The 27887-nt window shown below is 40.1% G+C and overlaps 2 protein-coding genes across 4 annotated transcripts; both read right to left on the reverse strand.

The window, feature by feature from the left end:
* Window positions 1-4193: 4193 nt before the first annotated feature.
* On the reverse strand, window positions 4194-17147 carry LOC133976405 (uncharacterized). The gene is made up of 10 exons (XM_062414611.1): window positions 17010-17147; window positions 14980-15125; window positions 13596-13677; window positions 13257-13392; window positions 11983-12185; window positions 11711-11847; window positions 11436-11577; window positions 11058-11339; window positions 5637-10911; window positions 4194-5520 (listed from the first exon to the last, which is right to left on the reverse strand). Exons 1-10 carry the CDS (start codon window positions 17133-17135, stop codon window positions 5510-5512), a joined length of 6540 nt encoding a protein of 2179 aa, XP_062270595.1. The 5' UTR covers window positions 17136-17147; the 3' UTR covers window positions 4194-5509.
* Window positions 17148-18434: 1287 nt separating this feature from the next.
* cbsa (cystathionine beta-synthase a) lies at window positions 18435-25906 on the reverse strand. 3 transcript variants are annotated; one of them, XM_062445506.1, is made up of 15 exons: window positions 25572-25906; window positions 25114-25220; window positions 24712-24846; window positions 24506-24585; window positions 23752-23956; window positions 23422-23513; window positions 23057-23182; window positions 22881-22965; window positions 22656-22761; window positions 21843-21920; window positions 21613-21747; window positions 21359-21467; window positions 21049-21133; window positions 20898-20933; window positions 18435-19309 (listed from the first exon to the last, which is right to left on the reverse strand). In XM_062445506.1, exons 1-15 carry the CDS (start codon window positions 25862-25864, stop codon window positions 19176-19178), a joined length of 1806 nt encoding a protein of 601 aa, XP_062301490.1. In that variant the 5' UTR covers window positions 25865-25906; the 3' UTR covers window positions 18435-19175. The 3 variants fall into 3 exon arrangements, with proteins under 3 accessions (XP_062301490.1, XP_062301489.1, XP_062301491.1); XM_062445505.1 differs by having other exon boundaries at window positions 20898-20936; window positions 25572-25864; XM_062445507.1 differs by lacking the exon at window positions 20898-20933.
* Between the last annotated feature and the right edge of the window lie 1981 nt (window positions 25907-27887).

Here is a 27887-nt window from a genome sequence, read left to right on the forward strand (position 1 = left end):
AGGCACCACTCATGACTGTGTGAAAGTGGAATGAGATAATAACAGACCATACTCTGTGCTTCTTTTTTTTTTTTTTTTTTGTTAGATTAAATAAGCTTTAGGCAACTTCACAGCCTTGAGGGATGAGATATTTAAAAGGTTGAAGGAATTAATGCGCAGGGATCATGTAATGTGATGTCACTGCACGTCGCTGGGGCCTTATACTCACAGTTTTAGTAGAGGTGGAAATAGAGAGAGAAGGCAACAACTCCCAACACATTTAAGCAAATTGGCAGTTTATGTTGCTCTATTGCAGCTCGACTTTTACATTTAGGCTGATGATAAAACACTACTCTCTCCCTTTCCTTAACCTGAAATCTGAGAGTAGCGTTCTTGTCTGACCTTGTTTAAAGAAATGTTAATTTAAACACTCCCAAGAGCTATTATACCCTCCAGTTTCTACTTGCTTCTACTGTACTGCTGCTCTTTGAAGTTTTTTAGTCAGACATGACTGAATCATAATGGATGGTAACACTGGTGGTGTTTGGTCATTCTACCTTTCACAAAGATACAATTCTTCTTGTAATTTAACTTCACACACTCTAAAATAATATTATTTGTAAATATTTTAATTTTTTGCATATTTAAAACATTTTGAAGATGGACTCATTTGTTGTTGTTTTTGTAATATACTGTATTTAAGTCACTATCATAACTGAATATTGTTTTGGAATCAAAGTATTTACATGTGTTTGTACTCCAGCAGTTTTAATTATGATGGAGAAATTGAATTATGTTTTTAATTGTCCATTTTTTTTGCAACACTGCAAAAAATATCAATCTTAACCAGTAATTTACTGTTAATGCTTTAAAACTATATTAGGGCTCAAAAGGACAGTACATGTTAAGATGAAGATTTGTTGCAGTGTAGCAGTGATTGTCGTATTTGAGGTACATGGATGCAGAGAAAACCTTCTATAATGCCACTATTAAATATTTAAAATTGTTTTGAAGTATTGAATAAAAGCCTGGTCAGACTGATGCATCAGTGGTACCATTTTGTTAACGTTGAATATCATAAGTGTATTTTTTGAGGGTAACATGGCAACAAATACAAAAGCAACTGACTGTTAAAATATGATGTTAAACTTGAATCAACGATGAGTGAAAGACACACATCCTGCTGCTATCTGGGCAGCAACATTTTGGAAATACTGAGAACATAAGTTAAAACTCCCCCAGCAGAACTCAACCTACATGAGAAGTTTTCATCTTGCTACCAAACTGTTTACTTTTCACACCATTTAACATATAACAAATAAATGCACTTTTTTTGGTCATTTAACTGCTTTTCCTGTATCTGTCTGATGGCAAGTATATAAGTTCTGATAGAAAATAATAAACTACCTTCATTGTATTTAAATATATATATATATATATATATATATATATATATATATATATATATATATATATATATATATAAAATATTATTAAGTTATTTGCATTAAAAAGTCAAATTTAGTGGTACAAACTATTAGAATAAGCCTTTAAATAAACAGTGTGTGTAGAGAGTGTAACTGAATCTCTGGAAATATGATACATGACTTTCAACTTTTCTTTGACCTGAAATTAGTTGTAAATGTGTCATTACTCCTTTAAAAAAAAAAAGTCTATTGCATGAGAAATGCACATTATATGCTCATGTTTCAATACAGTGAAAAGCACCCCCAACCCTCAGGACACACACACACACACACACACACACACACACACACACACACACACACACACACACACACACACACACACACACACACACACACACACACACACACACACACACCTGTGGGAGGGAACTTGACTCCTCCTGTGGTCTCCCGTTTCTTCTTCTCCCTCCTCTCCAGTCTGTCTCACTCCGTCTGTGTCTACCACAATAAACAATATTGACTTGGATGGAAAACAGAGAGATCGCCTTTCCGTCTGGCCCTGGTGACTGTCTGCCTTCTGAACTGCCTCAACACAACTTTTGTGTATCATTAGATGATTACTGTGCATGATTACAGTGAGTAATTGTTCAACACTAATTACTAACATTAGACATACAGTGTGTACTTCAAATTTAATCGGATTATTTAAGTAAATTACCTTGACACTGATGAGACTTGACAAGGTTTGTGTCCAATTTAGCAGCTCCTGTTTTTTGTTCATAAATGCTCTCAGCTGTTTACTAGATAATATCCTTGAGACTGTTAATACCTCCCTGCTCTCTGGATTCTTCCCCACAGGTCTCAAACATGTCATTATATCACCATTGTTGAAGAAGAGTAATCTTTATCCATGTGTTTTTGAGAACTACAGACCAATCTCAAACTGTCCATTCCTGGGAAAACATTTTGAAAAAGTTGTATGCCAAGAATTAAATCAGTATCTGTCATTCAGCAATTAGTTTAACATTTGCCAGTCTGGTTTTAGAGGTAACCACAGTACAGAAACTGCCCCGGTCAGAGTTGTAAACTAGCTTAAAATCACCACAGACAACCATTAAGTCTCTATTCTTGTACTTCTTGACCTCAATGCAGCCTTCGACACAGCTGACCATAAAATTCTTCAGCGCCTAAAACACTGTTTAGGCCTAAGCGGCACAGTTCTTCATGGAAAGTCTTTTTCTGTTTCTATTCCACATGGAGTCCCTCAAGAGTCAATTCCTGTTCCACTACTCTTTCATTTAACTGAACATCTGAGTCCTTAGGGCAGGCATGTCAAACTAATTCCACAAAAGGCCATGTGGCTGCGGGTTTTCATGCCAACCAAGCAGGAGCACACCAGGCTGGACTCATTTAATCAGCTGAACTCACTCTTCAGACAATTGATTGGTGCGCATGTGTGCTCTTGATTGGTTGGAACAAAAACCTGCAGCCACATGGCCCTTTATGGAATGAGTCTGACATGCCTGCCTTACGGGGTCTTTTAGTACAACTATGTCCAACTGGTACGACTGAACTTTTCTTAGGCGACAAAAATGTTACCATACACTGCCCTTAATTATGCATAACTTTAAGACTTATATTAAAATGTATCCCCAGACAGTTGAATAAAGAAGGAAATTTGCTTTTATACCAAGCTGTAAACTTGTTCATTTCTTCAGTAAACATGGGGGTCAATGATTCCCCCTTTCTATTGTATACCTTACATTTTTATTTTATGTTTTTATGTAATACCTTCTTATCTAATGTTTGTGTCATGTATGACCCCATTTGTCTTTTTTTTTGTGCTTTTTTTCTTGAAGCACATTAGTCTCTGCCTGTCGTATGAAATGTGCTTTACAAATAAACTTGACTTGACTTGACTGTTGCTATAAAATTACCCTGAAAAAGTCAGTGAAGTTTGAGGCGCACTGAGTTTGAGCCTGAAGCAGGTTGGTAGAGATCCAGGTCGTCTGAGTGCAGCTGTTTATTCAGCTCCTTCTCAAAAATTCAATTGTTAAAATACTGTTAGGTGAGTGAATAAAATGCCACTACCAATGAATTCATTACACGGCTTGAAGGGAATTAATCAGGATCATCTTTGCCCTTGTAAGTTCGACAGTATTTTTTTTTTTATGACCTTAGAAGAAGAAATAAAAGACACTCTTGATTTCCTTCCTGTGCCTCGGCATCAATCCAGATAATCAGGGAGACATTTGTTCTCCTCTGACTATCATTATCATACCAAGAAAAAGCTGAAATATTTAAAGCTACTTTTTGAGAAGGTTGCAGGGACTGACAACTAATTTTTTTTTAAATAAAATGGACCTCTTAAAAAGTGGACCCTTTTTAAGATTATTTGTATACTGGCTCAAAACATTTTCCCATCGACTGGTGTGACCCTTTTATCGCTGGGTTAAGCACTTGGCAATCTGCTTCCCGCCCTGTTTCATCTTTTAAGTAGTTTCACATGTTGGATTGCAAACTTTAATATTGGTGAGATAACACATGCCAGAAGTTCATTGGCAAAGGTGAGGATTCATCTTGTGAATGATGAGTCTAATTCAAAGCTTTTTTTTTTTCTTAATGCGAAACATAATCTGAACATTTTCTCTTGCTCTGCAGCTCACTGCCCAACACTGCTGTGTTACCAGCAGCCAGTGCACTAAAGCATTTTATGTTTATACTTTATTTCTTTGGATCTGCTCACTGCACTAATGAAATCTCACTCCTCATCTGCATTACATGTCATTACAAGTAAGAATTGTTGCCATTTTCAAATAAGTTTTATTTTTTTCTTCAAGAACAAAATATAAACCCAGCTCCAACACCCCCTTATATAATAAGCCATTGAAACTCTTCAAATATTTACAAAAGATAGAAAATAAAACATAAATAAATATAACCTGCTGCTGCTCATGAAAGACAGGTGTGGCCTCCCAGTAACACTTAAAACTGTGGTAGTTTATGACTGCCACGTTTGTCTGTTTGAAGGAATCCTAAAAAGACAACATTCACACTAAAAAGAGAAATCATGATTTTATGCTTTTGGACAGTTTTGTTAAGATAAAAATGAGAAAATTAAGACAGCCAGAGTGTCAGCTGGTTCAGTGACAGCATCCTGCAGTGTATTGTGTGGACACTGGTGCCAGCTGTGGTTGCTAGTTGTTATTGCTAAAGGAAATAAAGCTTGATTGGATGTGACTGGAAGATAAACAGTGATGAATGCAGTGGAGCAGCTCCAAATGTAGAAATCTTTCTGCTGCACAAAAAAAGAGCAAACAATAGCATGTTGTGTTTAGCAAGAAAAAAAAAAAATTAACATGATGAAGAGGCTTAGCGCATGCTGACCCCTATTGGTTACTTGTGGTGAGGACAAGCAGTAAAGACCTAATCATATAGGGAATTTTGTTTAAGAAACACAATTAGTTTTTAAACAAGTATTCCTAAAATCTTTCCAAAGAAGACTGATACAGCAGTCTTATAGTTTTTCAAAGTTTAGACTCAGTCTAAAATAGCAGGAACTTAAGATACTTCTTCACTTTGAGAGTTTAAGCAGAAACAAAATCTTATGAGAAGAGTGCAAAAAGCAAACAATGTCATTTTATGGCTTACTGATATGAAAAATATGTATTCTAGTGATAGCAGGAGCAGCCTTGTCTTCGTCAGTTTCTTTCACAGCTTTCAAGAGTCCAGTCTTTAAGCCACAATGTTTAATCTCCATTACCAGGTGAAGCAGCTGGAAACTGGTTCCAGAGCAGGCACTTCAGTACTAGCTGTTCTGCTAAAAAGTCCAACTGGGATTCTGTTCAGTAGTCTTTTATTGATTGGCTATTTTTATGTGTTCTGCTCCCGGGCCTTGCACATGCTGCAGCCAAAGTCGGGTAACCCTTTCAGTTCTCATCTTCCGGCAACTCAAAATTCACAAGTCTTTGCCTAAAATAATGAGAAAGTCCCCAAGAGATCTGCTGAGGTATGATCCATCCAGGAGCTCCATGCAGGTCCACAGGCCACGCCATTATGCATCCAAAATGTCAAGTCACTTTTGAATTAAGTAGACTAATTCAACTGTTGCCTGAAAAACAAAAAGAAGAAAACAGTAAGGAGAAAATAATGATATTTTCCTCTATATTCCAATTAACTTTCCATAATCAAAAATCAGGCCAAAGAAAGTCAAAACTGCAAACTCACCCTCGTCATCAGAGTCAAACCCAAAGAGGTTTGAGCAACTCTGCAGCTGGAGGTGACTCTGCAGCTCCTCTGCGCTGTTGAAAGTGGCAAAACAGTTGGCACATCGTTGTCTCTGCTGAGCTGCCGTGACGTTAGCTTGCTCAGGGGGGGGACATTTCTGAGACGACTGGAAAGACAGCATCCCCTTCCTCCGTTTTGGCATGGTGATGAACTTCTCGTCAAGGTACGCTGTCGGTGGGAGGCGCATGTACGGCTTCTTTCCGTACTCCGCGAGAGTGTCAATACACACGGTAGATTTATCATCTTCGCTTTCTGCTCGTTCCTCTGTTTTGACCTTAGGTTGGGTTTTTGGTTTTGTTTTTTTCGGGGCTGGCGGAGTACTTTCATCTTTACGTGGACATTTTTTCTTTGTGTCGCCTTCTTTCTTTAGCACCTTTGCTTTCTTGTGTTCAGATTTTTTCACGTCTTGAGATTTCTTTGTGGTTTCTTTCTGTTTGTTCTCTTCAGGGGAGGTTTGTGGGGGAGTTGTTTCATTTTCTATGTTGGCAGTAACAGCAGATACGCAGGAGGAACCGGGGCTGTCAAGAGTTGCATCTGAGGTTTCCTCCTTTGCTTCTCCTTCCACGTTGGGACAGCTCTCTCCTGCTGCTGCTTTAGCCTCAGCCTGTTGGACCACAGATTTAGATTTTGCAGTCTTTTTGGAAGCAGATGTTTTATTCTGGTCTTTGCATGGCCGTCTTTCCTTGGCAGTTTTTTTGTCCCCTTTTTTAATAATAACTGTGTGCTTCTTTTTTGCCTTGCCTGAGTCAGAGGAAGCAGTTTGAGTATTATTTTCTTTGGGAGCATGAGATTTATTTTCCTTCGTTGACAACTTCTGCTTTTTCTCTCCTGAGGTTGTGTGTGGTGAAGTTATTTCATTGAAGCTGTTACCAGGGATATTTTGTGTTGAGTTTGGGTTTTCTGCCTCTGCTTTTCTCTCTTCATCAGCAAGACTTTCTACAGCGCCTGCTGCTTTGGTCTCAGATTTTGACTTGGCAAGGTTTTTTGAGGCTGTGGAGACACCCAGCTCTTTTTTAGAACATTTTTTGTTGACAGTCTTTGCTGTTTTGTTGCTGTTTGTGACCTTTTGCTTCTTTGATTTAATGGAGTCCAAAGAGGCTGTGTGACTATCATCTGGAGCACAGCGTTTTTTCGTAATATGCGATTTCTTCCCTTTGTCAGCGGTTAACTTCTGTTTTTTTTCTGCTGACGTGCTGGTGACTGACTGATTTAAACTCTTAGCTGTAACAGCAGGTGCAGATTTATTATGCAAGACATTTTGTTTAACATGCTTGTTCACTGATTTCTTGGATTTTGATTCATCGGTTGACGTCTCCGTGATTTTTACTTCATCTTGAACATGCTGGCTCTTTTCTTCTTCTACCTTTAACTTGTTGCCAACTGTGGAAGTCTCTGCTGTTTCAGAGGGGCTTGCAGGAGGCTGAGTTTTCTTTTTGATAGCTTCATTGTTGCAATCAGTAGTAGTGTTTTCATCATGTACAGCTTTGTTTGACTTAGGAGGACGCCCTCTTCTTTTAGGATCTTTTGTGTTTACTTTGACCTGCTGTTTCTTGAACTTGTGCCTCATTTTGCTTTTGTGTTTTAACAAAGATAAGACTTTGTGAGTTTTGGGAGCCAACAGATTTGTCTTTGCCACTTGCCTCTTTCTTAACGGTTGCCTCAATCTTAGGTTAGGAACGTCTGATTCTGCGGTGGTGTCCTTGTTGGAGAGATTCTTCAACACATTGGAATCCTTGGTCTCATTTGTCTCTTGCTTCAACAGAGATGATTTGACATTGGAGAGAGGAGGAGCACTAACATTTTTTCCTGTTGATGAATTATGAGCAGCTTGTCCTCTTAATTTACGAGCAGTCTTGACACTCAAAGTCTTTTTTACAGTAGTGGCAGCAGTAGAATCTTTTGGCTTGTGATCGTGTTTCTGCTCCGCCAGTGAGTTATTATGTTTTTCATTTGTTTGCACATTTGTGTTCTTGATTGGTTTAGTGGATTTGGAAGCATAATGCTCTCTTTCATGAAGGTTCAGTGCCCAGAGACAAATAAATAATTGAGAACAGCCAGGGAGGCAGCACACTGCCTGCAGTGGACTGTGCCTCCTGGCATGGCGTCTCATTTCCATTCCGGTTTTGAATCTGACAGTGCAATCCTGATGAAGGCATGGATGCCGAGGAGCCAGTTTGTGTCTTTCAACATGGTGCTGAAAATGTTCAAAACTCCACAACACCCTCATGCAAATACTGCATCTGCTGTTTGAGATTTGAAATGACAGTTGCAAAGGTTTGACATCACCGTAGTGATCGTCCAAAGCGTGGTAAAGGAGTGCAACGCGATTTTTGGACTGGTCTGTAAACCAAGTGCATCCATCCGCAGGACAGCAAACTTTCTCTTGTGGGTCCACATTTTTCTCTTCAACAACCTGCCCGTTTTGTTTTGTGGCCGTTTTCAGGACCTGCAGAGATTCTGTCTCCTTCACTGTATCTTCAGTGGAGCAGCCAAACTCCTCCTTTACCTGCACTGATGTAGTAGAGGAGTCCACGTTGAGATCATGGTTTTCCACTAACCCAGGATTAAGCCCTCCATCACTTGTTCCCTCTTGTTTAATCTCCCGCTGTTTAAGTGGCTGCTTGTTTTTTGAGTTTGTGTTGCTCTGTTTCATTCTGTCAAGCTGTTTCTTTTTGCCAACATGTCCGTTTACCTTGTGAACAGGAGTCTTGCTATCATGGTGCTTGTTTTTCTCCTTTTCTTGTAAATCCTGACCATCTGCTGGCTTGTCTCTTGATCTTAACTTTCTGGATTCAGATGGGCTTGACTCTAGATTGCTCAGAGAATTAGGACGGACTGTACATTTCCTCTGTCTCCCACTACTACGAAGCCCAGAAGACACATTTGTGTTCTTGGCTTTGGAAGAGGTCTTAGGTGTGGAGATATCTTTGGTCTCAGACACGCAGTTTTCTTGGGCTTTGATCTTTTTTAGCTTCTCTATGTGATCAGACAGGTGCATCATGGCCAGGAGGTCATCTTTGAACATTGTCCCACAGAACATGCACTCATCTTTACGGTAATGAAACATTGCATGAACCACCACACGGTGACCTTTGAAGTCTTTGTTACAAAAGATGCAATTGTACTCCAACTTGGATTCCTCTGATTCAACTGTTTCTGCGTCACTGTCATCGCTTCCCTCGTACTCTTTTTTACCTTGCATGTCAGCGATTGCAGAGGCCCCCTGTTGTGGCAGAGAGCAGCTGGAGGTAGTCCGTATTTTGTGAGGAACATTCGGTTTAAGCACTGATGTTGACTCCTTGGGGGCACCGTCCTCTGGACCTGGTTGTTTGTGATTCTCCAGGTCTCGAGCAAGTTCTCCAGGTGGAAATTCAGTGACCATCTCTGTTACTAATGTCAGAGCAGATATGTCATGTAAACTGTCCGGCTCTGTAGATACACAAGTAGACTCACACAAAGTCCCAATATTCTCTCCATAGATTGTGCCTTTTTGAACACTCGTATCTGCTCTGTCCCTTTTGAGTTCATCTTTAGAGTGTCCATCTGAGTCTTTATGTACCACCTCTGGAGTGTTTGCTTTAACATGGGCTACATCATTTGTGGCACCCTTACACCACGTTGAAAGTGAACTCTGTGCTTGTTCACCTGGAGCTCCAGTGTTTGAAACGATGGCCGTGCTGGAGTTTGGAGGGATTTCATCAGTAACTACCATCCGATTGTTGTGTGCAGTTGAGGTCTGTGAAACCTCGGCTGAGGCTGTGGTTTTTGAGACATCTTTTATATTATGCGCTTTAGAAACTTTATCTATAACTGAGGATTGTGTCGCTTTAGCCGCTGCAGGGGTTTGAGAAGCAATGGTGACTTTCATCTCAACAGCTGATTCTTCACAGAGCTCTCTTGCTGAAGATATAGTCTGTGACACCTTTTCTGTGGTTTGAGCTTGAGGAACTTTTTCTAATATGGAAGTTTCTGTCACTTTTTGTGCATCGGATGTCTGTGAGGGAGTAGCAACTTTCATCTCCACAGCAGACTTTTCAAAGAGCTCTCTCGCTGAAGTTTTCTTTTGAAGAACTTTTTCTAAGACTGAGGATTCAGATGCTTCGGGTGTCTGTGAGGCGATTCCACCTTTCATCTCAACATCGGGACTTTCACAAAGTTCTCTTGTTGGATCTTTGGGAGGACTTCCCTGCACAGACGAGCGTGTGATGGTTGATACTGATCCATGAATATTCGAACCGTTCCTTTTTCCTTTCTGCCTCCGAGTATAACAATGCAACTGTTGTACAAACATGGTTGCATCCCTCGCTCTAAGAATCACCTCTTTGCGATGCACGGCCTTGACCGGCTGTGACGTGGCAGGAAGCTTCACTGTGGGTTTGTAAAGAAGCATTTGAGGGAACCCTCTCTGTTTGTTGCAAGCGTCATCTGCAAAGGTACCCATCAGTTCATTGTCTGGTAGGGAGAGTTCGAGAATTACTTGTGGAGTACAGGCTGATTCATGAGAGTCCAACCCTTTCTGGAGCTTGGTGTTGTTTTCCTTCGCCTTTAAATGGGAGTTTACTGCCACTTTGTGTTTTGAGTTGTTCTTGATCTGACCAGATTCGGAGCCCTTTACGACAGACGATCGATGGTGCTTTCCATGTTTCAACCCGTGCTTTTTAAACTTCGAAGGAACACTGTTCTCTTCATGAGTGCCTGAGTCTTCCAGAAGCCACTTGGGTTTTCGAATCCTCCGTTTTGGCGGATTCTTTTCAGATAGTCGTGTAGTGCGTCTTTGCTCTCCATATGCTACCACTACATTGTCCTGTATTCTGTCTAGCTGCCAAAATGAACGCCTCAAAGGTTCAGATGAGGCTTCCTTCATATGTCGTGACCCTTGGTTGCCCTTCTTCTTTAGAGCATGGTCAACATTTAGCCTTGTTTTGCCGTGAGCCAATTTTAGTCTTTTGGATTCCATGTCAGTTATATCCTCTTTAGGATGTCTGTCCTCTTTATGGTGGCGTTTCTTTGCCGCTGCCCCTTTACTTCCTTTATGACATGATGTACGTGATCGGGAAGCGGCCTCTTTGGTGCAATACTTAGAGATCCATTTTTCATCCATGATTTCCTCGAGGGCAGCATCAACCACTTTCCCGCTCATCAGCTTCAAACAGTTGGTCCGCAAAGCAATGAGGTTCCAAAACTCTGGGTCAAAAGGCAGGCCCTTCTTCAACACCTGAGAATAGAAAAAAAATAATTCATGAAGTCATCACTGGATATTATATTACACAGTTTGTCCACCATTTATTATATAATGCACATTGTGAACCTCTGTACGTAACTACTACTACTTTCTCTCTGTTATAAAAAAAGGTGCTGTACCTGCAGGGTTTCGAAGCGGATGTGATTTCTCATGGGGCTGTGCTCTACGTTGTAGTCCTGGTCAGGTTGCATGTAGAGCAGGTACACCATCTTGTAGGTGTCAACAGAGCGTTCCAGGAAGAAGACAAGAAGAGCACATGCCCGGCAAACCTCCAGATCATTGGGCAGCAGGCCAGCAATGGTTTTGTAGATTAGGGACTTGGTGACGACATCACAGGAAAGGCAAGACTCCAGGGCATTAGCACAAAGCTCCACGCAAAACTGAATACCATCATCACCCAGCTAGTAAGATAGAAACAAATGACTTGTTAAATATCTAAATACGTTTAGAAAATGTAACATCATTAAAAACGTATGACTTTTTTTATGATTTCTCACCTCTTGCAGAATCACTCTGATAAATGGGAAGATTGAGTTAACATTGGTGGCAGACAGCATCAGCTGACGAGTCTCCTCAAGCAGAGATTGTTTGGATGATTTCAACCGACTGTGGAGTTTGCTCCATACGAAAACGAGATCACTGTAGGGGACACAGGAAATGACTCTTAGTGTTTACTTGAATGGTTTTTCATTCAGTGAGAACTTTTAAAAAGGCCCGATGGTATTATAAACCAACTTCTCTTTACTTAAGCATCAAATTTAAGTTTACCTACCACAAATAGTACATGTTTCCCCTGCGAAGCTGCTGGGAGAGGAAGGCTCTGCTGAGGGCAAGTAGCAACTCGTCCTTTTCCTCACGCTCCAAATTACAGATGATGTGCACTGCATCTTTGCCACTGAAGTCAGCCACCTGAACGACAAGGCATCAGTTAAGGGCTAAAGGGTATTTCTTTTATACAATCCTGATACAGGTGTATGGCAGCCGAGCAAAAACAACTGGTGCAAAACAGAGAAGACAAAGTTCTCATGCTATTACTCCACCCACCTCTTTATGTAGACGATCGTGCTGTGACGTTTTGTGAAGCCATGTGAGGTAGACCTGGAGGAAGAACAAGTGTTGCCCTGCTGTGGGATGTCGAGCACAACACTTAGCCAGGGCCAAAGCCTCACTGAGCCGCTCACAGGATAAAAGGTAGCGCACCCGAAGCTCGAAAAACACCGCCAGCTCCGAGCTGATGCACTCATCCACTGAGGGAAAAGCCAAAAACCAAAAAGCAGATAGACATGGTTGAAACTGAATACTGTTGATGCTGCAAAAACTAGCTAGCAAGAATTGCAAGGAACAACAACACAGAAAGACATTCAGATAAACTCTGGATATATAAATAATTAATAATGGGAATGGAAAATCAGGAGTCCAATTCAGATACACACTGGAATTAAACTTTTGGGTTAATGCCTCAATATGAGACAAAAATAAAACAACATCTTATCTTGTACATCTTGACATTTAACCACGGCAAATAAACAGGATTAGTGAGATCAACAGATTCAGATGCATATAATTTAAGGCTGCTCAATTAATCGAAATTTGATTGTGATTACGATTTTGGGGCCAGACGATCTCAAAACTAATAAAATCGGAGGGAAACGATTTGTCATTTTCTGTTGTGCAACGCTGTATAGAAACAGTCTGCAAAAAGCCGCACATGCGTATTTCCGTTCCTCCCCCCCAGCGTGCACTGTACACCATAGCTGCCAACACTCCCATTTTTCCCGGGTTTCTCCTGTATTTTAGACCCATCTCCCGCTGCCCTCCCGTTTGGTCTTTTCTCCCGGGAATCTCCCGTAATATTACAAGCCCCAATTTTGTTTGTTAATAATAATGAGAAGCGCACAATAACAAAGGTTTCATTTTGAAAGCTTAGATCGGAAGCCACCGCAGCTCTGTTAGTTTGACAGAAGCTGAAACACACAGCGAAATGTTTTAACTGTAAATAAAAGTGCACAGTTTCAAGCCTGCGTCAGACAATGCTGAGTTTACTGACTAATTATTAAAAACCAGGATGTGCTGTGTGAACTATCGTCATCTTAACTCGCTCAGCACTTATATCCCTGCACATTTTCTGCTGTGTGTTGCGTTAAGCGGCAGATAAAAGGCTGCTGCTTGGAGAGAAAATTAATTAAGCATTTCTTGTCATTCAGAAATAGTAGTTTTAATAATCATGATTTAAATTTTGACTCAAATAATCGTGATTATGGTTTTTTCCATAATCGAGCAGCCCTAATATAATTATAATTACGACAAGTGTTACCTACCTTCATTCTGAGGTAAACTGGAATCACTGAGGATTGCCTGTAAGGCTGTACTGGCCCAAGCCCCACCGCCCCGAACCAAACGCTCCACCTGAAGTAAGTGAACATTCTGATGCTTCGCAAGGGCCGAATGACATTCCTAAAAACAGCCCAGGGACAATAACACTATGTTACTTATCTGGCACCATCACCCAATGTTACACAAAATGTTCTGAATGGTTTAGATGTAGAGCACAGAATATGGAAAAAATACATTAATACTGTAATTTATGTTTGTTTTTTGTTTTTTTAAATGTATGATTCACAAACAACTACACAAAAATGTCTATATATATTTCTCACCTGGAATGTAACAGTGAAGTGTTTCAGTGGCTCTTGGTGGAAGTCTTTCTGGTCAAAAAACAGCAGCAACTCAAAAACACTCCTGTGAGGAGACAAATTTGTTTAGCTTTCATCAACAAATACGAAATTTTAAAACTGAGTAAACACACTTAACTTCAATCAGATGGGCCCAATCTAGGTATCCACAATAATTCACTGTGTGTGTATATATAAAAGACACCGTGACAAAGAGGTAGAGGAATGCAGTTAATTGAGAAGCTGTGGGGAACCCTGTGGGAGACGGGATGGAGGATTGAGGGTTTATGGATGGAGTGGGGTCAACAAATGCGCTTGTGTGGGCAAAATCCACTTTCAGCTGGACGAAAATAAACCAGACTACTACAGAGGTGGCCGACAAACATAAAAAAATCTAAAGTTTGATTGATTCGATTAAATCTTATCTTGTCATTTATCAAATGCTACGGATTAGATAGTAATTTTTCCTCTCAGTTTGTTAAAACTGACAAATGATTTTTCTGACATAACAGTTCAAGACAAACATCCGGTCAACTTTCTGCCTTCAAGAAATGTAAACGAGACAGGGTCTCAGGAGCATTTCACCAGCATTTGTGTAAGAGGAAAAAAACAAAACATTTGGATGAATGTCCAGTTGTTCATGTGCTGCAATTCAAACAAGAAACTTCAGAAAAGCTCCTGTCAACACAGCCCTCCCAACAACTAGCTTGTGGTTACAACAGATGTATTGGTCAATTAGTTTCAGCAAGCATGAGTAATAAATCCCCACAAATGGCCAAGGCTTAATTTGCAGATTAAGGTCACAATTATGGAGATCAAATTGTGTGTTAAAAATAGTAAAACTGGACCACTCTAACACTACTGTCACTGGACTGGCAAGAAAACCAAGTATGGTGATTGTGGCAGCTGTCGATGGTCTGTGCCGCCGCTCAGTGCTGTTTTTTTCATGGGATAATGTTACCTAAAAAAAACATTAACTTTGCTCAGACTCCACTCTGGACATTAAAAGTGTTAAGATTCAAGAATGGTGGCAAGAGATGAGAAATGAAAGCTTGAGGTCACAGCTCAGTCAGTCAAACTTTATTCCTCGCCGACCACAATTTCTGCTGCTGGTTTCCAGACGTGTATTGTGGTCACTAAATCACACCGTCCTGTCTGCTGCTCCAGGTTTATATAACAAGAATTGAAAAGGACTGTAAATCATGTGTTGCCTCTGAACTGAATGGGAGCGGCGACGACAACAGCCCTGCTAAGTGGAATACCATTTAGCACGATGAAATTAATTCAAATTTAGATTTAAAACAGCATTTAAATATGTGGCCATCACTTATGTGGTGTGTGATAGGATTAGGGAGGTGTGTGTACTTACAAGGCCAGACTACTGAGTGTGTGGAGCACATGATCACAGTTTGATGAGAAGAAAGTGGAGGCTCGAGCGAAGCAGCAAAGAGCCACCTCAAGGATCCTGAGCTGAGGCAGCGGCACCTGCCAGCGAGAGGCGTACTCCTCCACCAGCTGCACGGACAAGAATTAAAACAAAGATTAGTCAATAATGGCAACGCAAGGACAATAGTAGCTTGTATCGTTAAGCGTGTTTATGTCTGTGGCAATAATGTTTTGACTGAGACTATGAGTATGGGTACAAAAAGTACAAGGAACAAACTTGTGGGATTTATGCAGCGTTAAACACATGTGCAGCTTTGTATTTTTTCTTGAATGTACATGAAATTAAAAACCAAGATAAAACAGACTGCTACCTAACTTACTGTTTAGTACTAAGGCGGCAACAATTATTTTCATTATCAATAATTTTTCCACTATTTTGTTGATTAATCGATTAATTGTTTAGTCCAAAAAATATCCGAAAATGGTGAAAAAGCCCAAGCTGGCGTCATTAAATGTCTTATTTTGTCAAAGAAACCAGAATAGTTCAAGCTGGACTCAAAACAATTAATAGATTATCAAAATAGTTTGGGATTCATTTAATAGTTGGCAACTAATTGTTGAAGCTCTAAATTAAACTATTCATTATACAGTACATGAAGACTTGGCACAGTCGTCTTGCCTGGACAGTTATATCCGTCTTTTCCCCCTTGAATGCTGTTTGACTACAATATACAATGACACACTACTGAAGTTGTCTGTGTTGCATTCAGTGCTCCTTTACACAACACTCAGACTGGGCCTGATGTACCCCTCTCCCACCCCTACTACCCCAACACTATGTGCGTATATTGCCCTCTAATGGTGGAGATCCAGAAACCTCACTAGCTGAATCCAGAGAATGTCAACTGTCAACAATGTTGTTTTGAGGCCTTTTGTCCCGTCTGTGCAACCATTATCCTACGAAATCAAACTGCGACAAGTTACACAACATTACAAACTTAGGTTGACTGAAAATGCTGATCTGACACACTCATTGTGCTTCATAAATTTATATTAATGAGTGTCAAAACTGGTTTGACACTGGGGCTACTCCTTGACTTTAAAGTTTGAATGAGAAACAGCTAAATTAAAATTAATATTCTGATATTGTCAACTAGTAACAATACAAGAGATGGGAGATTTTTGTTGCAGCTATGTGAGTTAAACCCTGCAATTTATTTTAGACAATTTCCCCATTGTTACTAATTAAGTTGAAACCTTATTTAAAGTCTATTTAGTGACTCTAAAGGATTAGCAAACAATCTCAAGACAGCTGACATTTAAATGCACTTCTCCATGATGATTTTATGACTGGTTTTATACCCCTACGGTCATGACAATAAGGAAAACTTCAGGGTATATATATATGCACGTCTTATGATGCAATACATGCTGTTATCTACTACTGCAGTGCACACCTACAGCTAAGCCACATTTCCTAAAACAGATCATTAAGCCAGATTTCTAAATTACGTAGAGGGCTGTTTGGCAAATGTTTGGTAATGTTAGCTACACATCACATTGTAACCTTAAACTAAGAGATTGACGCTAACTAACACATTCCTATCTGGTTCAGCGTTAACCAAAAGGTGCTGTGTCACTGCAAAAAAAGTTGTCCAACGGCTGATTTGATAAACACTCGCCGACTAACGATGCTAAAGTTGCGGGGCAAATATTGTGCTACTAGCTGGGGTATGTTAGCTTAGTTAGCATCCTAGCTGTGCACAGTGAAGCAATCATTGTTAAAATAGGACTCAACCGTGTCGAAAGCGTCACATGAATTTCAGCACAAGTTTTAATTGTATATAAAAAAGGGGGGGTGTTAAAGCGCTATATCAAGTGTTTAAAGCGACAACAGCTCGTTCTAAGTAGGCGCTAATAGCTGCTAACGTTAGCCGTGTTCTGGGGGAGGGGAGTCGGCTCTTATCTTCGACACAACAAGCCTGTCACCGACGTCAAGACACGGCTCCTTACCTTGCAGTAGTCCAAGCAAAAAGGTTTGCTGTCGGCCCGCAGTCCTTCACTTGAGTAGCGGCTTAACAAACTCTGTAGTTGTTTTTCCAGCCCCTCTAACTCGTACACACTGCCCTCCTCCGCCATACTGCTTGTCTAGCCGTGCTCGTAGCAGCTACCACACAACACCACACATCGCCACGGTCAACGGCTCGCGTTGACAGCGCTGATTGGACGACGTGAAGGGAGTCGCTCCTTTGCTTTGTGAGCGCGCACCGACGGAAGCTACTCCTGGGGCGGATTCTAAGTTTCACCGCTCTCGTTTGTAAGCTCCGCCCGCACGGCGTTAGCAGGAGAGTATAACATGCGCCACAAACCACATGGCAGACACAAACACAGCGCGTTGTTAATGACTCTTACTTATCAAGCTCATAGTACAAACATGGCAAATTATTAGAGTGATTGCACTGCTGACAATGATGCAAAAAGTATTCAGACGTTTTACCTGAGTAAAAATATCAATGCAACCATGTAAAATACTCCATTATAACTCAAATCTTGCATGAACAGTCCTACTTAATTCAGCAGCAAATGTACTTACAGTATTGTAGTAAAAGTAGTGGTTTGGTCACTCTGACGGATATATTATGATACATGACATCATTAGATTAATAATGAAGCATCAGTGTGTAAACACCATGTTACTGTTGTAGCTGCTGGAGGTGGAGCTAGTTTTAACTACCTTAAATACAGTTAGTTGATTTAGTCCAGTGGTTCACAATGTAAGGGATGGTCTCCCAAGGGGCCACTAAATACACCTGAGGAATGTGAGATGATTACTGGTAGAGGAAAGAAGAAAAAGGGTTAGTTCTGATATACAACTCTGTTTTCAGCTTTAGGACTTTTTCTCTAATCTCTGTGTTTGGTGAAATATTTGATCATTTGAACATTTAATGAAATGAAACCATGTGGAACCATGACAAATCAGAGCCATGGTTGAACCTAACTGCTGAACCCTGGTTAACACTCAGCCTTGTTAATGTGTGTTTGTTTATGTTCCTAGAGTGTAATGTTCCCTATAGGGAATAAAGGGTTTCGTTAATTAACTCACTCATTCATTTACAATAAAGCAATGTGAACATTGGCCATTGAAGTCCAAAGTGCAATTGAAAGTGAATAAACTTTCTAAACAAGGCTAAGATTAAAGATTCAGTTTATGTTGACATGTTGTTTATAAAGCGTAACTATCATAAAAATCACATTCAAGCTAAAGACGCTTTTTGTTTTTTATATTTTCCATTGTTTTTCACATAAAACAGTATTCTGGAAATTTTAAGTGCAAACATTTACAAAAAATAGTGACTCATGATCCTGTCAACCTTCAGCAGAGGGTAAAGATTCCTTGATGTCATTGCATCAGTTGGTTTATAATAATGGGCAGACAGCTGCAGGATTTCTTTAAACTTTATTATAATCATACATTAATTAAAGAAAAATTATGCAATACAAAACGTTTCTTCCAGACACAGCTACGATTAAATAGTGAAGGACATTTTACAGTCAAACTCTGGCACTGAAACAGCAGAGGGAGAGAACGCCACATGATGGCATGAAAGAAAAAATATTATACTCCACATGTATTTCTCTTTGTGTGCATACATAAAGACACACAGAGATGAAAAAGCAGCACTTACTTATATACAGCAAACATCCACCTGTTTATTCTTGATTAACAAGATGATTGAGACTAAATTATGTCTTATTTCTAATTACTGACACACGAGGCCACAGCGGAACAATCATGAAGTTATCAGACAAATAAAAAAAGCAAAACAAAGGCCTCAATATTTAAGATAATATAAAACAAACACTTTCTAGGAGTTACAAACTTAAAAAAGATTTGCTTTGTGCACTACAAGCAGATATATTAAGTAATAATCAACTGCTTAAAACAATATCACAACTTGACTGGCTGGCTTAACAAGCTCCATCACTTGATTGTACCTTAAGACTCAGGTTTAAACATAAAAAAAAAATGTATTTATACATTTTTTTAAGTGGGAAAAAAGAGCTAACCTAAACCAGAACTTCGCAAGATTATTTTTTGCCATCTTTAATATACTTTTGCTTAACTTGCCATTGTGTTTGTTTTGTTAGTGTAAAAAGTGTCAGGTGTATAACTGTGTTTTAGCACAGCTCATCGGTGGACTCTGAAAGGGAGCGCTCTCTCCTCTCCACGCCTGTGACGAAGTTGAGCAGGTCGACAGCTGTGACCACCCCGAAGACCATCTGCTTCAGACTGGGAGAGCCGTCTGTTAGGTCTGGTGGAGCAATAGAAGAAAAAAAAACAAGATTGATGCAAGTAATCAAAGACATTTCCAGACATTTTAGGTTGCATCTTGAGCTTTAGGAGATTATTTTTCAACATGTTCTGATATTTTACAGACCAAACAATTAATCAGTAATAAACATTGATGTTAGTTGCATCTTTACTGTATAAGTTCATCACTATGAGCAACCTCTTTTTTTACATTATGCATAGCCCACTGATCAATTGTTGACATAAAATATTGATTAGTGCTGCTTCAACTTTTAGAGTTATTTATTTTAACTGTGCTTTGAAACCATCCTTTTTTCACCTCATGAACTGTGATTAAAATAAATCAAAAAGGCACGTGACCTGTCACATGCTGGGATAGCTGGTCACAGTTTCTTATATGATGGCGGTCAAACCAAACCAGTAATCGGATAAATTACACTTGAGCATCAGCTGATGTGTAGCAGATAACAAATAAAACATCCATATATGGAGCTTATTTACGACTGTTAAAGCAACATTTTGCCAGCATCTGATTGATGGTTTACATTTATGTATTGTTTATGTCCAGCATGGGCAAAATCAAATTGATGGATACAAAAGATGTGTATAAATGCAATTCCATAAAATTTTAAAGGTCACTTTGTGTCAGACTAAGATCTGATATTCCTCCTCTGGTATTTATCAGGAGTAATTCAAATACAGCTGCTGAAGAAGACAAAAACCTGAGACACTATTACTCAGTAAACCTGCAGCATAGAAGAAGTCAGGTTGCTGAGTTTGCTGATTTAACATGCCAAAAAAAAGAAAGTCTGTCACAGCTGGGATGTTAATTATATAATGTAAATTCTGTTTTCCCCTTTGTGTAAACACAACCTTTGAGTGTTTGCATGACACTAGAGAAAACACACAAATAAGTAGCTTATGTCCTTGTTGTTTTGCCAAACACTCCCCTGTTCCAGACTCTACTTTTGTCCAAAATCCATTTCCCTTTGGGACACCTCCTGTGCAGCTGGACTTTGACACTCATATCAAAGAGGGATGATCAGTGGCAAGTCAATCCACTGAACTAGACCACTGTTATCTTAAAAATGTGGGTGTGTCAGGAGCGTGTTGAGCACCAGTCAATATTGTGTCCTTGAGAGAGACCGTGACCCTGCACATGCACACTGACACACAGACTGAGCTGCTTTGGTTAAAGCTGATTTTTTGCTGACTATTTGTTTTTTCCTGGTCTTAATCCCACAAGGCACCATAATCAATTTTCATACTAATCTGAACATTCAGAATTATTTAGATTTAATTTTTTTTTATAGCAGAATTATGTCACAGCCAATTAAACGTCGTGACTGGCGTCTCACTTCCATTCATTAAAAAGAGCCTAATAATCCAATTTTGTTTTCCAAGATCTCTCTAGATATGCTTCATTACAATCCACTATAAACATTTTTCCCAGATCTGAGAAACCATTTCATTTGTTTTGTGCACTGCGGAAGAATTATGCCCATCAACAGTGCAGTCTAAAAAATTGCTTAAAATTAATATTTAGTATGCACGTGGAAAATGCAGATAGTGTAGTTTTGTTATACTACCACTGGGTGGCGCCAGCATTTGACAGTTTTCCAGGCCTGCTGAAAAAGCATAAGAACAAAAGGAAGTGTTTTTATGGCTGTGGCTGTGGGGGTGTGGGGGTGTGGGTGTGTGTGTGTGTACTCATATTCGAATTTGAGTCATCGTACTTACATTGGATCTGTTCGTGTACCACCAGGGCAAAGTGATCGGTTTCCAGGATGCGGGACAACTTTCCAAAGTTATCAGTCAGACGGATCTGAGGATGACAAGTTACGATGAAAAGGTTATTTAAATGATTTTCATTTTCATTATTGATTTGAATGAGACTTTAAGGAGAAAAAACATCTGGTAAAGAGCTGTGAGCCAGAACTCCATCCAGAGTCAGTTTAACAAATTCAACCTTTAAAAATAAAGGAATTACTTTCACACATTTGCATATTTCCTTATGTACAGGAGCTGAGAACAGAGATGTTAATCTGACCTGTTTGAACTGCTTGTAGAGCACTTTGCTGACTGGGTCTGACAGCCTGATCTTCCCAGCCAGAATAGAGGCCAACATATTCCCTAAGGTCACCATGCCCAGGATTAACCTACACACACACACACACACATACAGGGGTAGAGGTTAAAACTTTTACAGTTTACAGTGCACAGCAGGTATATAAGTAGTATTGCAATGCAACCTACTTTTTGGTGTGGCATTAAGCTAGTATTTTTCTGTTTCAGGACACTCACCCAGCTTCATCCACCACGGGCGCCTGGTCGAAGCCGTTCTCTTTGAGGATTTTGATCGTCTTCTGACAGGTGACAGTTGGCAGGACGGTGAGGGGGGCGGACATGTTCAAGCCTTGAAGCTTCAGGTTCCACCACCTGATGGACAGAGAGACATAGGAAGGGATTTATGGCATAAATGACCATGCATGGAGATACACTTTAATTAAGAGAGAAAATTAACACACACATACCATGGTTTTTTCACCATGAGGTCCTCCTCCCTCAGGAAGCCTTTCTGGACCATCCACTTGTCACTCAGGAACTTGGACCTTGCAGCGGGAAAGATCAAGATTTTTTTTTTATTTACCCGAATGAATAGAAAACATCAAATATTTGCATCACTCGAAGGTTCAGCTAACCTTAAGGGACCTCTTAAGGCTAAAGTCGGTGTGTTTACCTTGGCACCATGTGCTCTGCGATTATCTTGATATCAACACATGGTTTCAAACAACACCGTAATACTGCTTTTATTAATATTACTGCACCATTTATTTATTTTCTGAGAAGCTCAATATGATTGAACAGCGTCATTTTTCACGATGACGTATTAAACTGACTTGCCACATAGCTAAACAAAGTTAACAAATTGCCCGTATTAGTCACTTGAGAAATCTGACAAACATGGCACTTTGCCCCCGCCAAGACTTATCTGTTCTCTACAAATAAACATGGGATCATAAAGGTCTAACCGATCGAAATCTTGCACGATTTTAGCTCACAATCAGCAATTTTATGCTTGATGCTTTGAGCCATTACCACAATTTGGTCCACACTTTAATGGGAAAATTATTTAATTAATATTATTTTTATTCGCTGTAGAAGGGGACAACAATGGGATGCCCATGTTTTTGTGTTGTAGCTGAATGTGTGGATATGAAATTATCAAAGAAATCATTTGGTGCTGCTTTGATTCTGAGAGTTATAATATTGAATATCACAAAAATAGGTATTTTGAGCCCCTTTATTTAAAATCATCTGGTTAGTGGATGTGTGTGGGTTCTCACATGTAGTTGCGGATGGAATCTGGCAGGATGACGACACAGCGCTGACCCTCCTTCAGTTCTTTGGCGACATTTACTGCTGCAGCCATGGCCGTCCCAGAGCTGCCTCCTGTTAAAGAAAGGGCCAAAACATTAGGTGCCTTTAACCAACACAATAAGATGACAAAAATAATCATGATTACAATCTAGTTCTCTGAGTTTTTGTTGTTAGTAAGAATGAGTACTTACCGCACAGCAGACCCTCATCTCTGATCAGCATACGAGACATGTTGAAGGACTCCTCGTCGTTGGACTTGTACCAGCTATCAACTACCTAAAAATATAGAGACAGAATATTAAGTTCATGCCACCCAGAAACAAATAAAAAAGGGAATATGAAGGAAAAAAGACAGGAAGGAACTCACTGATCTGTCGAGCACAGTGGGGATGAAGTCGTACCCGATGCCCTCCACCTCATACTGGGTTTTATCAGTCTTGTTCATTTCCTCCGGCTCAGCGAGGATTGAGCCCTCTGGGTCGACACCGACAATCTGCAAATAACATTTATTAACAACATGTGTCTCGGCTGACATCTGCCGCTTTCTTCTTCCACTGCTTTTTAGTCATGGCTCAAATGAGAATGAAAGCAATAACTGTAGCTTGGTTTGGAAATACTCAGAATCAGAAATAATAGAAATCAGAAGCGGTTTCAACACACAGAAATGCATCTATGACCTTAGAAAGAGGTGACTAGGTTGTCCTATTTGACTTCAGTACAGAGACAACTTACTTTGATGTTGGGGCATCTTTCCTTTAGTTTGCGGGCGATGCCTGTGATGGTTCCTCCTGTGCCTGCTCCTGCCACCAGCATGTCCACTTTACCTGTTGGAGAAAGGAAATGTTATCAGCCAGAGGTACATCTGATTCATTGTACACGAAACAATGAGTAATGTATTTGAACAGAAGCAACAGAATATACATGATATTATGAAAAACTCTTGAACTGAGGAGATCATTGCTGAATGTCAGAAGAGCATGGTGGTAAAATCAAAGCTCAGAATATAAAGATTCTTTATATTCTTCTTCATATTATCATGACAGCATCGTGGCGTCTTTGTACCGTCGCACTGCTCCAGGATCTCTTCGGCTGTGGTGTCGTAGTGAGCCAGGGGATTGCTCGGGTTACGGTACTGGTCCAGGATGTGCGAGTTGGGGATCTCGTTCTTCAGGCGCCAGGCGACGCCCACATGAGACTCTGGCGAATCGAAGCGAGCGCTGGTGGGTGTACGGACGATCTCTGCTCCAAGAGCTCTCAAGACATCCACCTGTATAGAAAAAAGAAACAAAATGGGTGAATATGATATTATTAATGAACTCCAACCAAATTCCAGTTGTACATTTATATTTTACTACATAATACAGCCTAATAGACCTGAATAAAAATTGGCAAAGCTAGTCCAATTTAGATGTGACACTGAATAGCTTGGCATTAATCAATAATGGTTTCCTATAGCTTATAAATGCTGTCTTATAGAGTTTTAGATCATTTCTGTTACAGTGTAGATGTGTGGTGGCAGGAAGGTTTAGACACAACTCAAAAAATGAAAATACACAAATTAACAGTGGCATTTTAGAGGCTTGACACAACTGCTAAAAGTTGAAATAGAGTAAAAACTCAACATTCTTTCATTTTAGGGTTTTAAAAAAGAGTCTAGATTGCAATGGGTTACCAAAAACAATCATAAGAGGAAATAAATGCATGTCACCTGCGCTACTTTGCTTTATAAAGCTATGTGTTTAAAAAAAAAACTTGAATGTCTTAATCGTTTTTGGTGAATTTCATGGAAGAGTAATGGACACGTTCAAGATCTCACCTTCTCCATGCTCATTTTCTCAGGCATGACGATGATGCAGCGGTAGCCTTTCACAGCTGCAGCCAGCGCCAATCCGATACCTAAAAAACAAGTTGACACACACACAATTAAGTTTTACAACACTGCTGCTTTACAGTAATTAACATACCATTACCTTTCACCATAGCAACGGACACATTCATGAGCACAAACATGTGTTAAATTACCAGTGTTTCCAGAGGTGGGCTCTATAATGGTGTCTCCAGGCTTGAGGAGGCCGGCTCTCTCAGCATCCTCCACCATCCGTAGACTGATCCTGTCCTTGACACTGCCGCCAGCGTTGAAGTACTCACACTTGGCCACTTAAAACACACGACAGATACAAATTTATATATAAAAACGGTTACATTAAAAGCCACTTTGATAAGAGTCAATTCAGAAAGGAAAGGACCCTGAACCACCTTCATTTGTTCCATTGTAATCTTGTCAAACTCAAACTAATTTAACAAACGTAGCCCGTCGCACACGCTGCTACCTGCGATGTGTGAACTTTTGTATCATTGGTGTTGTTTAACGTCACACCTAATCTGAGAATGTGTCTCGGCTTGAGCGCTGGGTGGGTGACTCACATATTTCACAACGGAGTCCAAACGCTTTGGGGATCTTGTTGATGCGCACCATGGGAGTCTCACCAATCCTGTGCAGGATGTTTGGAAGAATGGTTGGATTAACCCCCCTGGGAGGAGAAAGCGGCAGAGAGAAAAGAAAGTGTTTGAGCAAAGACAAACAGATTCAAGTCACGTGTCTGTGTGTAAGTACACTGCAAACATAATTATGTCAACTTCAGTCTCAGTGAGATAATTACACCTCTTTCCACTCGTTTCACGAGTTGGAGGAGTTTTAAAAGCAGGCGTTTGTGTGTAAAGTGTCACCCCTGAGCAGTATGATGAAACTGTTTTCATTACTTTAAACAAACAAAATAAAAAAACTTCTATATCTGGCCAATAATACATTTCAGTTCCTGTTTTTTGGTCAATTTTTGAAATCCAACAATTTCATATGTAAAAGCAGTGAAAAATCGACTCACCTTGGAACTTGTGTATGAGGGGACTCTGCTTTTGAGGCTCCCAGGCTCCATTTGCAGCGGCTGGGCAGGTCGGGCCGGATCCATTTCCTCTCAGCAGCAGCATTCTGTGTGTTCAGCTGAAGGGCTCCGTTGGCCTCCTCGGCGTCCACTGCGGGCAGCTTGTCAACCCCGTTCTGTGGGAACGAACCCTCCCGGAGTTTGGCTTCTCCATTGGTGTGGTTGAGCAGTTTGGCAGCGTGGGGGCAGACGGGGCCCTTGACGGGAGTCTCTTTCGACGAGGGAACTGACGGCATGGCTTAACCCGAAAAAAGAAATAACGAAAAAACAGATGAGATGTTATAATCTTTTTATCCTGTGACTCTGACCATTGTGACTGTGAGAAAGGACTTTAGGAATATAAAAATGTGCCTTGGCACAAGCAGTTGTACAAGAGCTGCAATTAGGAAAATGATTATTTAAATCTGGAATTATCAAATTATAAAGTCAGTAAGTGAGACCATGAACCTGACCGAGCAAGCAGTGCCAACTTTTGATAGTTGACAGTTTTTGATACGGACACGTTTTGGTTAGTAAATGTGATAAGCAGAGGGGGAACTGGGAAGAGAGCAGCAGTATAATGGCAATCATGTGAGAGAAAGACACATAAAAGGTGTCACAAACAGGAAATGAAACTTTGTTAATAGAAAGTCCAATGAAACAGATCAAACTGTTGGATTTGAAAAAAGAAAAACAAGTCGAAAAACTACATTGCAACATTAAAACAGGAGGCAGTGAAGTGAAAAACAAACACTGAACCACTCCTAGTCTCCACTCTTAATGCTGAGTCATATCAACACTGCGAAAAAAAAAAGCTTCATCATCCTTAGTAAGGAGTTCAGCGCTATTGCACTATACTCGTCTACACAACTTCATTTTTGAATGTACGGTTACAGCCAATGATGAGCAAACACATCAGTCGTACTCTGGTTTCATCACTTCTTCCAAGAGAGAAGTGAACTGAGAGGAGGAGACGATCGCCTGATCAAGCTTTGGTTAACATTGCATCAGCCACTCACTACAGAGAAAGAAGTGTGAACCACTAAAAATAGGAGCATAATATATTGTAGATATGTTATTGTATATATCCAACTGTTATCATGATCTCCCTTTTATACCTCAGATAATCTCTGTGTTTGTGAATGCGGTTAATGAGAGCCTTTGATGAGTCAACCATCTGTAAAATGCTGTAAAAGTCACAACTAAATGTTAAACATAATCTTAAACTTGAGTTCAGTAGAACATGCTAAGTGCACTTAAGGAGCTCTAAATGTGGTTACTGATTATTAAAGACTACTATGATAGGATACTATCATGTTTTATTAATCAGTTATAAAGACTTTTTTTTAATAGTGGAGATAAAGTCTGGCATATAACATTACATGAGACGACGATCAATCTTTAAAAGCAATCAGATCTCTCTCACTACTTTAGCCCCTAAACTTCTAAAAATACAAAAGACATCCATTCGGTTTCTCCCTCACCCAGCTGAAAGGGCAGCAGCTGAACCTTCACTAACACACAGTGCACACAACGATGCCAGCTGTTAAAACCGGAGGCCCCTCTTTGACTTCACCGTGAGTTCAGATGATGTTCACTCAGTGAGCCAACAACATCATCTTAAGCAAACAGCTCTCCGTGGGAGAGAACTGCCAGAGATCTGCTGCTTTAGAGTTAGTGACGCACTGATACATTGTCAGTAATCAGTGCAAGCTGAAAACAAGAATACATGTATAGTTTTAAGTGTTAGAGGAGTGTCACTGTTTACAAAGAGGTAATCCACCTGATTTCCATCTATACTCAGGATGAAAAGGTGTAGATACTGATCTTACCTGTTAACACCCACAAACCCACCAGTCTATAGCCAACATTAGTCATGCTGCTAATTAAAGTTACAGTGGTTACAACGGGCAAATGTGGGAAAGAGTCGATGGTATGTGTTGGCCCGAGACAGGGTTCAACGGGGGAACATGATCCTCTGAGAGACCACATGCGGCACCGAGCCCAGGCTGCATGGCAGTTAAGACTTTCAAGAGGATTTAACGAGGAGAATTTTCAATTTTTGTTTAATGCGCTGGACTTAAACTAAGAATCCACTTCCCAAATACCTCCCAGGCTGAAGAAATACAGCCAAAAAGAAAAAAAGATCACTTGATCTGTCTGGCAACATATTCTTACCTGATCACACTCTTATCTGATTAAGCTGTGGCATTTCTAATCCTTTGTGGTATGTTGGGTGCTCTCCAAGTTCAATAATTGCTGTGCATAAGGATTTCTTTT

The sequence above is a fragment of the Scomber scombrus genome, chromosome 24 (genome assembly GCF_963691925.1).
Source record: "Scomber scombrus chromosome 24, fScoSco1.1, whole genome shotgun sequence".
Classification (NCBI taxonomy): Eukaryota; Metazoa; Chordata; class Actinopteri; order Scombriformes; family Scombridae; genus Scomber; species Scomber scombrus.

Excerpts from the sequence above, each read along its gene's own strand:
- LOC133976405 (XM_062414611.1), bottom strand. The coding sequence starts at position 17,135 with ATGGCGGAGGAGGGCAGTGTGTACGAGTTAGAGGGGCTGGAAAAACAA. Across the intron at positions 12,186-13,256 it reads CAGTTTACCTCAGAATGAAG|TGGATGAGTGCATCAGCTCG; the intron begins GTAGGTAACACT and ends CTTTTCCCTCAG. Across the intron at positions 11,340-11,435 it reads TCAGAGTGATTCTGCAAGAG|CTGGGTGATGATGGTATTCA; the intron begins GTGAGAAATCAT and ends CTATCTTACTAG.
- cbsa (XM_062445505.1), bottom strand. The coding sequence starts at position 25,864 with ATGCCGTCAGTTCCCTCGTCGAAAGAGACTCCCGTCAAGGGCCCCGTC. Across the intron at positions 21,921-22,655 it reads GATTCCATCCGCAACTACAT|GTCCAAGTTCCTGAGTGACA; the intron begins GTGAGAACCCAC and ends TCCCGCTGCAAG. Across the intron at positions 21,748-21,842 it reads CTCATGGTGAAAAAACCATG|GTGGTGGAACCTGAAGCTTC; the intron begins GTATGTGTGTGT and ends TCTGTCCATCAG.